Source organism: Argopecten irradians, chromosome 5, assembly GCF_041381155.1.
Source record: "Argopecten irradians isolate NY chromosome 5, Ai_NY, whole genome shotgun sequence".
NCBI classification, from domain to species: Eukaryota; Metazoa; Mollusca; class Bivalvia; order Pectinida; family Pectinidae; genus Argopecten; species Argopecten irradians.
The window spans coordinates 4,313,918-4,326,740 of record NC_091138.1 but is presented as its reverse complement, the minus strand read 5'-3'; the positions used below and the strand labels follow the sequence as shown (position 1 = coordinate 4,326,740).

General features: G+C 33.2%; 1 protein-coding gene and 2 long non-coding RNA genes across 3 annotated transcripts; all 3 read right to left on the bottom strand.

The window, feature by feature from the left end:
• Positions 1-3,088: 3,088 nt before the first annotated feature.
• Positions 3,089-5,931, bottom strand: LOC138322690 (uncharacterized). Its single transcript, XR_011208458.1, has 3 exons — positions 5,797-5,931; positions 5,155-5,255; positions 3,089-4,621 (listed from the first exon to the last, which is right to left on the bottom strand). It is a non-coding gene; the product is annotated as an uncharacterized lncRNA (long non-coding RNA).
• Positions 5,932-5,948: 17 nt separating this feature from the next.
• Positions 5,949-7,663, bottom strand: LOC138322691 (uncharacterized). The gene is made up of 3 exons (XR_011208459.1): positions 7,531-7,663; positions 6,294-6,445; positions 5,949-5,970 (listed from the first exon to the last, which is right to left on the bottom strand). It is a non-coding gene; the product is annotated as an uncharacterized lncRNA (long non-coding RNA).
• Positions 7,664-8,321: 658 nt separating this feature from the next.
• On the bottom strand, positions 8,322-9,002 carry LOC138324207 (uncharacterized protein DDB_G0286175-like). The gene has a single exon (XM_069269289.1). The coding sequence runs from the start codon at positions 9,000-9,002 to the stop codon at positions 8,322-8,324; it is 681 nt and encodes a 226-aa protein (XP_069125390.1).
• Positions 9,003-12,823: the final 3,821 nt, after the last annotated feature.

Below are 12,823 nucleotides of genomic sequence, written 5' to 3'. Positions count from 1 at the left end.
ATTATAGCGCGACTTGTTCCCGTTCTTAAACCAGTTATAATGCGTGCTGCTTCAAGCTGAATTGACTCCAAAATATCACACTCGGATAGGTTGCAATTAGTATCGTCAGCAAACAATTTAACATTAGCAGATACAGTCCCAGGACAGATCCCTGTACCAGTAATCAGTGTACCACTAAATTAACCTCCGTGATTGTTGAGGAAACCTTGAAATATACAGAAATTAAAGCCAAATACGAGACCTAACAATATGTTATCAACACCATTCCATAATTGTTTAATGATTAATTTTCTTATTGCTGGGAATTTTAATAATGTCGTGCATTAAGCACTCGGGTATGGGAAACTGTTTGTTTCGGGAATGTTGCACGAAATGTTACCTTTCACTTCAACAGCATAACCAGAAATTAGTATGAAGCGAAGAACTCGTTTACATTTTATGGAATGCTACAATCTTAAATAATTAAAAACAAATAACTTACACACGTATATTTATTATATTTCAGTGACCAGATTAAATTATAGATAGAATGCTAAACGATTTATTATAAAACATATCTAGTTATCAGAAGAAACTGTCTTTTAATTATAAAACCTTACTGTACTTTATACATCCATCATTTATCTGTACTATAAATAATCGATTTATTATATCATAATAAAACCCTATCCCATTCTAAATTACATGGGTGGATGACCAACGGCGAACAAGCCATGACTGACATTTTAATACCTTATATGTGAAGGGATCCAGTTATTTATGTTATATTCTTATCTCCAAAATCAATTGAAAAAAATATATATTACGCATAATGTAAGAGTAAAATCTTATTTATTGTCCTTGTTTTCAAATGCTTAAGACATATTTCTTAAATGGTATATCTTTGTTACGTTTAAACCCGTTATCTTGTTAAATTCTATGTATATACGTAGATGTAGATCCGTTTTTGTCTTTGTAATAAAATTTGATGAAGTTAAATGTCGCTCTTAATATTTATCACAACATGGTGTAATAAGTAATTATCTTCAATATAATGGACTGATATCCAGCATTAAAAAGTATCTGAAGAATGTAAATTTACCAAATGAAATACTATTTTATCCAATTATTCCTTTTAGTCTTGAAATTATACTGAAAAACATTTGTGGAGTCCAAGATTTTTATAGAGCACTTGTCAAAAACAATACTGTAATAACTGGTCAAGCTAAATGGGGAACCTCTTTTGACTACGATCAAGAAACATGGAAAGATATATATAATATACCCTTCATCTCTACCAATAATACTAAACTCCAGTGGCTTCAGTTCCGAATCTCCCATTATATACTAACAACTAACACTTATCTTTGTAAAATTGGTCTCTCTAATAATCCTTATTGTTTGCTATGTGCTTTAGAAAGGGAGACAATCACTCATCTATTTTGGGAATGCTGTGAAGTTCAGGATTTTTAGCTAATTTTGAAAGTCTTTTAGATATTCTGTTTATACCATTTGCAATTAATAAAGAAACTATGCTTTTCGGAAAATTTAATCATAACGGAATACATCAAAGAATCGATAATGAAATTGTTCTTTTTATCAAACACTATATTTATAAAACAAGATGTTTACATGGTTCTTTAAATGTGATGGCTTTTTTAAAACTGTATTAAAGATTATTATTATGTTCAAAGATATATAGCTTATAAAAAAGGAGAAAAAAAAAGAAAAAACTTTTAAAAAATTTACCAAAGATTGGAAAAAATGGATAAAGCTAATAGAACTCACAAATCCCTGACAGTTGCACATATCTTTTATTAAAATAGAATATATATTTATTTGTTGTCATACATACATGTGTCATGCTTGCTTTTGATCAGGATGTTGAGCAGTAATTTTTAATTCAATTGTAACTATCAAATATAGAATGACTATCTAACTTCTTGCCTCCTTCTTTTTTTCTCTTTTTTTCCCCTGCTTTCTTTCTTTTTCTTTCTTTACTTTTTTTTCAATCGTGTTTTCATTTAGTTGATTCATTATTCTTCATATAAGAATATATCTACATTTAAATATTATTCTTCACGATCTCTCGTTTCTAGTTCATCCCATTATCCCTTCTTTCCTTCCCAATTCTTTGTTCTTTTTTATTTTTTTTTCTCTCCCTCCCCTCTCTCTATAAAAAAAATCAAACAATGAAATTATAATGATGAATGAAAGAATGGCAGAGTGAAAGATGTGCATGGAAGATAACTATATCAATAATTCATGAATATGTGATTAATGTAAAACTGATGTATTGTTTGACAAAAAATAAAAAAATACAAAAAAATTTATCATAACATGCTAATGAACATGTACTTTAATTTGACGACTAAGTATAAAACCACATAAAGTTTACTGTAGATAAGAAATCCATTGTAAAATAATCATAGTGCACTCAAATAAAAACAACAATTACATATTATAAACATAAGAAAAAAGTCATTCTTTTTTACATGTTTTAGCACCAAAACATAAAATATATAACCTTAACCATTGTATCATTTTAATACGAAAACAAAAACAACAATGCACATGTAATAGTTTACTGATTTACACATAGGGATTGGATTTCGTTTTTTATGTTAACCATGCTTGTATGGAGCAATTCCTCTAAGAATATATTCTATGGGGCGCGTTAGCGCCCCATATTGAATATATTCTTAGAGGAATTGCTCCATACAAGCATGGTTAACCATAGGGATTGGATTTCGTTTTTATGTTAACCATGCTTGTATGGAGCAATTCCTCTAAGAATATATTCTATGGGGCGCGTTAGCGCCCCATATTGAATATATTCTTAGAGGAATTGCTCCATACAAGCATGGTTAACATAAAAACGAAATCCAATCCCTATATTTACACTCACACGACTTTTTATTTATATTTTTTGCAATAAAATCGTCATTTGAAAGTGACGTAATTATTCAATAAAAGTCGGTCAAAAGTGGGAGGAGCTTACTCAATTGAACAGCGAATGATGACGCTTCACGTAAGGTAGAATTATTCATCCGCGACGACAAAAAAGTTCAATATTTTAGTGTAAAATAAACATGACAAACAAAGTAAATTTCAGAGATAATTTTATTTAATCAGATCAGAACTTTAAATATATATTCAATTTTGCTAAAAGTTAATATATAGCGTAATAACATAAAGAATTTGTACACGGCGGCACATGTGTGAACTCGGTGACCGTTATTGTGCAGCGAGGCGAAGCTGACGCACGCTTACACACTTTAGTTTGCGGAAGTTGTGAAAACACCGATTTTCAAGTAGCTCAATGTGTTTGAGATGTCGTCTGACTTGACGATATTACATCCTTGGGAGCCATGTGATTATATAATCTACGTTTAGATCCATATCGCCATCGATAGATGAAACAAATTCACTTGTGTTCGATGGATACAATGTATTTGTGGTGACGCGGAACTGTCAACACGTGGATTATTAGCGGTGCATGTTTTATAATACACATGATTAAATACTCAAAGAGCAAAGACAAGAGGATATGTTTATAACTGACCTCTATCAGAGGGTCTCACACCCGTCCACCCCAAAGGCTCGATCGTAGGACGAACATAGGCACAGAGGTAATGTTTACATTTGACACCCATCATTTTTAACAAAAATGAAAGCACGTCGCCCCGGTCGGGATATTTTCCCGTTTCTTTATACAATTGTTAATTTAAAAATTGTTTGAATCATATATAAATATAAAACATGTATATATTGTTTACATTTTTCCAAAATTCTATGAAAAACAACAATATACACGTAATGTTTCGTCAAAATGTAAACAAAGCCATGTGTTTCTTTTAAAAAAAGTAGTCCTTTTACGTTGCACAGAACATTTCCTTACGCAAGTTCAAAGTTCAATGTTACCATGCAGTTATGGTAAACAAAATCGGCTAGTATTAGCGTATAGTGACCAAGCCTAGCAAGTGTAAATATAAACAAATAAATAAAAGTAATACACAAGCTGTGTAATATACAAACGTTCATGAAAGTAAACACATACTTTGTTATATACATTCATGCACTTTCACGATAGTCTCTCGTTAACTATTATGCTCTTGGTAATAATGTATCTTTTAAAGTCGTACGGACTTAATTAACTCTACCAATTATAAACTTGATTACACAGATGTAGAGATCAATTCAAAGTTGAACAAAAAATAAAATCATATTGAGTATTGCCTTCAAATATAGGATATCACTGGAGCGTCAAAGCATATATGAGCAAATAAATAGACCAATTGGAACAAATATTCTGGTAATATGGGTTGAATAGCCCGCACATCTCGCACTGGTATGATATTCTAGCCTTACTATCTTGGGTGGGTTTTGATATCTACCTGAACCAATGAAAATATCCACACCATTAACCCGACACTGTTTACTAGAGTCACTGTGTATAACTCTAGCAACCAAGTAAAATAGCAGGTCTGGCGGCATTGTTTTACTTATATCCATCCACTAGCAGTCCAAATCTGCGTAAACTGGATTTTCAAAGACTTTTATTTTTTCCTCTGTATCTGAAGACATGTCCAGAGACGTACCTTCGTCTATGTAGGACGTTTTAGTATTTCTTATCGCTTGCCTACAACAATAACAAAGCAGTGGTACAATGATATCAACAACACTCCGTGTTAACGTATTGATAAGAAAAGATAAATCTTATAAATTCGATGTAGAAAATCCTAATTCCATACTAAGCACACAGATGAGAATAGTTTGATATAACATCGGTACGATGCGCCACTAATTAAATAAAAAGATAAGTCTAATAAACCATACATCCTTATGCCGCACAATATTATAAGATTGTTAGAAATATCCGCAGACGTTACATTACACACCACTGTCCAATAGACTAGAAACAACGAACAGAACATATAAAGATTATCATCCCCAAACGTCTTGATGTAATGCTCTATTGGTGAAATGTGGATTTGAAACGTATTCTTTACCTCATTTTGATAAGTACTTTAAATCTACATAGTCTATATTTGAAATATTTAGTTTTCTCCGACACCTGTACAAAGCCAATGATTTGTGATTTTACAGAGCCATTTTGTGATGATTTGTGTTTACCTTTACAAAGCCAACAGTGTGATGATTTTGAATGTTTACCTTTTGTGTATGTAGACAGAGCCGATGATAATGATGAGGAGGAGTACTGTTACTACTACCGCAATCATCACCACTAGAGACACGTGGTTACCCACCCAGCTCTGAAACATCAGGTGCGTTCATTAATGTATAAAACACATTTAAATATGTAGTTCATTTAGAAATAAATCAAATAAACAAACATTTAAAAAATAATACATGCTTGTAACAAAATGTTGCTTATACATTTCAAAATTGTAACGATTGGCATAGACATAATCGTACAAAATTGCAACAGTTAGCATAGTTGCCAGGTGTATGAGTCTGCGTGACATGCTTCTTACTGCTAATAATACCAATTTTGTTTGATGATTTGTGAACACACATATTTAAATATGGCGTTAATCTATCAGCTTTACAAATAGGTTATGGAAATATTTGTTAATTATCTTCATATCACTTACTTTTGAAAAATAATTATTATCATATGGAGAGCGTTTAACGTGTATTACTATTCATAATGCATGCATATTGCATAATAAATGAAACTGAAATAAAATCTCATGATGATAGTTTTAAAGTTAGGGAAATAAAACTGCACTCTGTGTAGAGACCAGAGGCGGAGTGATTCCAAGTAAAGCAGAGTTTAGCCACAGAACTCACCTTCGTAATAGCTGATGGCGAGTCTGAGGGTATGGGTCGCTCGTACTGTTTAAACTGTTGGGAGGTCAATACCTTATGGAAGGTTTTAGTTAATTCTGCTTCAGAAACTGATGGATATTTTGACCTGATGACTATATCGTCCATATTTGTTACGTCATATTTGTTACGCTTTCCCTGGAAAAAGAAAATAATATTCCTGAACTAAGTCAATATGGACGAACAGATATTTTTTTTAAATAAACATTATTGTTGATTTTAACTGTCTTAAAACTATGCATTATGTGTTTACAATGTATAAACCATATTTAAATTTTGTTTTTCTTTTGCCGTTTTTTTTTAGCTTTTTGGTTTTTTTTTTTTTTTGTCTTTCCCGATTTTCCTTGTTACCGGCAGTTTGTATGAGAAAGCTAAAATACACATGAATGTATTTTGGTATTTTTAGGATAGCTTATGGAACATAGGAATTATTGAGCCTATACCAGAAAAAATCTTATTACCTATCGCTGATTTTGATTAGCTGTGTTAATACTGTCAATGAGGAAGCGTTGGGCAGTCTGAGAAGCTGATAGCACGTGGTCTCGCACTGTAACTGTCTCTCCGGAAATGTCTCCGACAACCTCCACACTAACAGAGGTCATGGATACGGACACTGTCAGGACAACGTAGTGGGATTAAAAATAACAGTGCTTCCAAATGACACAGAAACATACCATTGGAAATTGACAGTTGAATATGGTAATGGAATTCGAAAACGTATCCGTCATGAATTTAAAAATGCAGTCTATTTTCTCTTCTAACAATGATAGTACACTACTCATGACATTGAAGAGAAATTTAAACTTATCAAAATGGATGGTACACACTAATGGTGGTATCTAAGCTGGTAAAAGAGAAAGAAGTAAGTTATAAGGGCGCAGCCCTTCGTAGGGCACGAAGTAGCGAAGCATTTCTAAGGTAACACACACATGAAAATATTAGAAAAAAACACACAATCTTTCATATTCGATCCAACACACTGCCAGTTTCAGTTTGCGGCCGCCATTGTTTACCCACTGTAAAAAATCCCATCAGCGTGAATGCAATGCTTTGAAGTCAGCTCATCTTATATAATCAAGCGTTTCAAACACTTTTATGATCCAAAAAAACATAATCTTCATCCCGCACAAGCTCGGTGCTATTGCTCTTTGATTGCACGCGTTCAAGTGATAGATCACTTTCATTTCCAATATAATCAGCCTGACTAAAAACGGAATATCTGTTACGGAAATAAAATGTGGATTTCCTTCTCAAATAGGGGTTTGGGGGCAAGGAACAGAGTATGAATATATCAATAAAAAATAAACAGAAAATTCGGCTCCATTATTTCATAAATCGGACTTTTTAAACATTGCATAATTAATGGTTTACTGAAACATCTGGCTGCGCCCTTTAAGGCCTTGCCTTCAGTCATATTACTATGACAATTCCGTCTTTGCATATTACAGAGTTAGCTCCATTGCGGGTAGGTAACGATTGTTACGTCATTAATTTGTGGAGCGCAATTCACGTCGTTTTCTCAGAAACGTCACAATCAATACACTAGCAAGGGCAGATAATTTTGTAATATGCAAATATAGAATTACGACGCTACACTACGACGTTTATGTAATATTCTAAAGAGCCATTGATAGGTCCTCGTTTTCTATAACTGGCACTAGACAAAGCTAAAGAAAACGTTTCGCGATCAGTACACACCTGGTATGATAGACGTAGGAATGGTGCCAGCAGGTGATTCAGTGGATGAAGAGGCATCAACCTGGTGGTTTATAGGAGACAGCCATGTAGAAGATGGTCCTGTTTCAATCGAGGAACATCATTAATATTCTTCTTTAAAATATTGTTGATGTTAATTACCAAAAATGTGAAAAACGAAACTATGCGCGTTAGACAAATATCGATGATGGACACTCACCAGTCACTTGTGGAATTGATGGAGATGGTTGCGCCGTCGATGATGACATAAATATCATTTTAGATGATAAAGGCATTGTTGGTGATTGGCCAGATATTGCTTTAGATGACGTTGGTGTCACATCTGTTTTTAGTAGATATTGTGTTAGATAACGTAGGTGTCGTCGTTTTAGTAGATATTGCTTTAGATGAAGTAGGCCGTCGTTGTTGTTGTGAGTAGAAATTGTTTTTAATGAAGTAGGTGCCATTGAGGTTGTTGTTGAGTAGATGTTGTTTTATATGACGTAGGCTATTGTGCCGTTGTCGTTACTGTAGATTGTTGTGGTTAGAAAGAAGACTTAGAAAAATGACGCGCTGTATTTTGCGTAGTATACTTCAGATGATGTAGGCACTGTTGTTTGCAGTTGCAGTTGATGTCATTGTTGTAGAAGACGTAGGCTCTGAGTTGGAGTTTGTTGATAGAATGAGCTGGCTCTGTTGGCAGTTGTTGTTGTAGATGACGTTGGTAATCTGTAGTTGGAGCTTGTATGTCGTTGTTGTAGATGACGTAGGCTCTGATGTTAGGAGTTTGTTGTCTAGATGTCTGTATTGGATTTGAGTTGTTGTAGATTGAAGGTAGGCTCTGCTGTTGTTGGAGTTGTTGTTGTTTGATTGTAAGAAGATAGGTACTCTGTTGTTGGATGTTGGTTGTTGTAGATGACGGTAGGCTCGGTGTTTTTGGAGTTGTTGTTGTATAGATGAAGATAGGCATCTGTTGTAGGAGATTGTTGTAGACGTTCGAAGTCGAGGCCGTGTTTGTTGTAGGCGTAGTTCTTGTTGTAGATGACGTAGGCTCTGTTCGTTGGAGTTGTTGTTGTAGATGACGTAGGCTCTGTTGTTGGAGTTGTTGTTGTAGATGACGTAGGCTCTGTTGTTGGAGTTGTTGTTAGGTAGATGACCGTAGGCACTGTTGAAGGAGATGGTTTGTTGTATGACGTAGGCTCTGTTGTTTTGGAGTTGTTGTGAATAAATGACGTAGGTACTGTTTGTTGGAGTTGTTGTTGTAGATGTAGTAGGGCATTGTACTGTTGTTGGAGTTGATTGAAGATTGATGTAAGTTGTTGTGTTATAGTATGAGAGCTCTGATGTTGGTTGTTGTAGATGACGTTAGGCTCTGTTGTTGGAGTTGATGTTGTTGTAGATGGTCGTAGGCACTGTTGTTTCGACAAATTGTCTACCTGTATAGTCCAACATTCACACACTACAACTGTATCCATTTATTCCGTTCAGTAACAGTTGCCATGGATACAAGAGTTAGACAGACAGTCTGTTGATATTTGTTTCTCCAATTTTGTATACCTGTACAATCCCGTAATCACAGCTACAGCTATATCACCATTAATTCCGATCTGTACCCAGTGCCATGGATACAGGGGATAGGTTTACAGTTCGTTCAATATTTGAGTATCACACAGTAGGTTTACTCCAGTAACTCCCGTGAAAATAATGACGTATCCACAATTATACAGTGGACTTTAAATGCATTACACTCTGAGAATGTGGCAATTTTTTACTATCAAAAACCTCTAAAGACACATTGACAGTCAATAACATATCTACAGTCTTCAAATAGACTAATGGCCATTTAGACATATTCATCAATTCAGGATCAAAACAAGTACAGATACAACAGAGAACATAACATTTAATCGCGTTATCTCTATACTCTTTTCAAGTTACGGAAGATGACTAAAATATCCAAGAACGAGCGAGACAAGCCTTATTTCGATTTCTACGAGAACATGTTTGAAATATATAATCTGTATTAAGTACTTTATAATGATAGAATATGCATATATAAAAAAAAAGAGTTCTTCATGACATTCAGACTTACTGCCACAGGTATATGTGAAATGTTTTATTTTTATTTTACAATAATAATTCCAAAATTTAATTCTCTCTAATTCTAATCCTGAGTTCTGTTTGACAGGAAAACAACTTGTCCCTTTAAACACAGTACTATTCTATGATTCATCATTATATGTTCTGCTTTAACAAACAGATGCATCGATAACTACAGTCGACAAATGTAATTAGGTTTGTTAGCTAAACTGAAAGATAATTGTCAAATGACGAGTAAGTATATATTATTGAATAAAACTTAATTTTTTTTTTTTTTTATTTTTTTTTTTTTTACCCAAATGACAAATTACTTTTGTTGTCCGTTATACACTTGCAGCAGTGTGAGTGGATGATACTGTGTCCTTTGTGCAACATCTAACAATAAGGTAGAACAAGTATCTGGGGCCGTAGGAACAGGGCAGGCCAAATCTCACTTGCTTACTTTAGAAAACATCAGTCTGAAATAATAATGACGTCCAATTTATTCCCTATTGAATAATACAATTGATAAATCAAAGAACGCGACACAAAATAATTAATGGTTGAGAGGTGTCGGAGATATATCACTGCTATCAATTCAATAGAATTGTAAATAAACATTTGATATTTCATCTTTCTTTAATTTGGCTTTGCATCTAAGAATGAGTTTTCGTAATACAGAACTATTGATTATTTTGAACAGAAATATACATACGTTAAATAAACATCTCTAATTCTAATATCTAAATATTGTTTACATAAGCAACACTTTCGCCAAACCATTGAACTAATACTCCATAATCTCCCAACAAAGACACATTGGATCTTTTCAGAACTAACATGTAAATTACACAAACATTGTTTACTAAGATTAAATAGTCTATATTTAAGGAAGCAAACCTGTTAGTCTGAAAGGAGTTTTTGTGTGTATTTTTGTGTTTTAATTTCACTCGAGGTATATTGCTAAATATAATTGTATTTCACTTTTTCTTATCATTTTCACCTGATCACACAGGACCACTCATCATTGAAAATGGGCGGTATTTTCTCAAGGATAACCGTATTATGGTGCCTGGTTATATTTGTTATAACATTTGGAAAAGTAAAAGCTCTTGTGAAAGAAAAAACGTAAATCTGTTAAATTTTCAAAAGCATATTTGGTTTATATTTCTACACGTTTATGTGTACCAATGTATTACATGTCATTTTGCCCCAAATATCTATATTGAATATTTTCATTTCATACACTCGTCTTAGGTCAAATTCGATTCCTTGTTCATGAAGTGAAAAGAGAGCCGTTGAGTAGCATTAGGTTTATAAAATGTCATTTTGTTTGACCCACAGAGGTCTTGATCACAATTTTATTGTGTCGTCTGCAACTCAAGGGCGACATTTAGGTATCGCTATGTTGGCGTCGGCGTCCGGGAAACGGTTTCCGTGCGATAACTTGAGTATTTATTGTCCAATTTCCAAACCAAATTTGGTATATTGCTTTATATCAATGTGGCCTCAAATGAACTCGATAATGATCATTTTCCGTCAATATTTAATTAACTTACATTATATATAATAATAATAATAAAAATACTGTAAGAGGTTTCTTCATAATTCCAATTGTTCTGAAATCAGAACGATTTTTTTAAGTGTTCCCAGCAAAATTAATGCAGTGTAACTTACTTACTTTTGGAAAAAATGTTTATCCCAAGTAAGGGTGTATCATCAATGCAAACACCAAGTAATTTTTCATGTTTGACATTTTCTAACTTACTGTTGTTGTCAGATACATCACATAATATATTAATCTCATTTGAAACCCTTTGTTTGTTCTGTTTACTTCCTATTAACATAACTTTAGTTTTTACAGTGTTAATGACCATTTTGTTGGTTTCACACCAACTTTTAACATTTACGAAGTCAGATTGTAGACAAGACTCAATAACATCAGTTTTCTTGTCTGCTACTTGCATGGATGTGTCATCAGTATACATAAAAACTTCACATTGTTTACAATGGAGAGGCATATCGTTTACATATAATAAAAACATCAGGGAAACCAATAATTGAACCTGTGGTACGCCAGTTAAAATTTCACACGGGTCGCTAAGCGATGATTTAAAACATACAGTCCTGAAAACGATTGGACAGGTACGATGTAAAAAACTTGGTAGTACTGTTTGAACAACCGTATATTTTCAATTTCTTTAGTAATATGTTGTGGTTAACAAGGTCGAAAGCCTTTCTAAAATCAATATACATAACACCAATGAGGTTTCCTTTATCAATTTCCTCATACCATCTATTAGATAATGCTGTAAGAGCAGTTTTGACATGAATGTTTACTCCTAAATCCAGACTGATTTTCAACAATAAGGTTGAATTTTGTTTTAAAAAAATCATAGAAGGGTAGAGTCCACATGTTTTTCTAAAATCTTTGATAATAATGCAATTTGCAAGAGTTACGGGACTTTATAATCGTCAAAACAGATAAATCCATGGTTTCCGCTCGATAACTGTAATATTTATTGTCCAATTTCAACCGGTATATTGCTTTATATTAAAGAGATCTCGGAGTGGTTTGATACTGGTCAAAATCCATAAATTTGCAAGAGTTATGGGACTTGATAACTTCACCTAATTATTAACAATATTTTCAACTGTAAATAACTATTTGTGTAATGCTGTGCAGGCGACACATCCACTTCCGTGTAATTCTAATTCGTACAAGTGTTCAGTGCATTTTACACTTTCCCTTTTTTTCATCTTATTATTAATGTATTTGCATAATTTAGTTAGATTTATTGCATTGGTGTTTCACATGTAATATATGCAGCAAGACAACTCAGAGAATTAAAATCCATATTTTAGCAAGTATAAAGCTAAAGTGTTTCATAGTGATGTAGAGAGAGCCTAGCCAAAACGTTATCTTGAATGTATGTTTAAGTTAAAATATAGGTCACATCGCCCTGATTCTGACATTGTCATTATTTTGAATATAATGTTTTATTGGTGTAGAAACAGGTCACATAACTCCATTATTGCTTAACATGGCATTTGTTCGTAAAGAACATAAACATTGTTTTGTTTTTGTTTTGGAAACGAAAGAGTTTTTTTGTGAAGGAAATAGCAAATAACGACAAAAACCTAATTGATTTACTTCTACACGTTTATGAATACTAGTATCATTTCCTGCCAAAAATGTGTTCTTATATCCCTCATT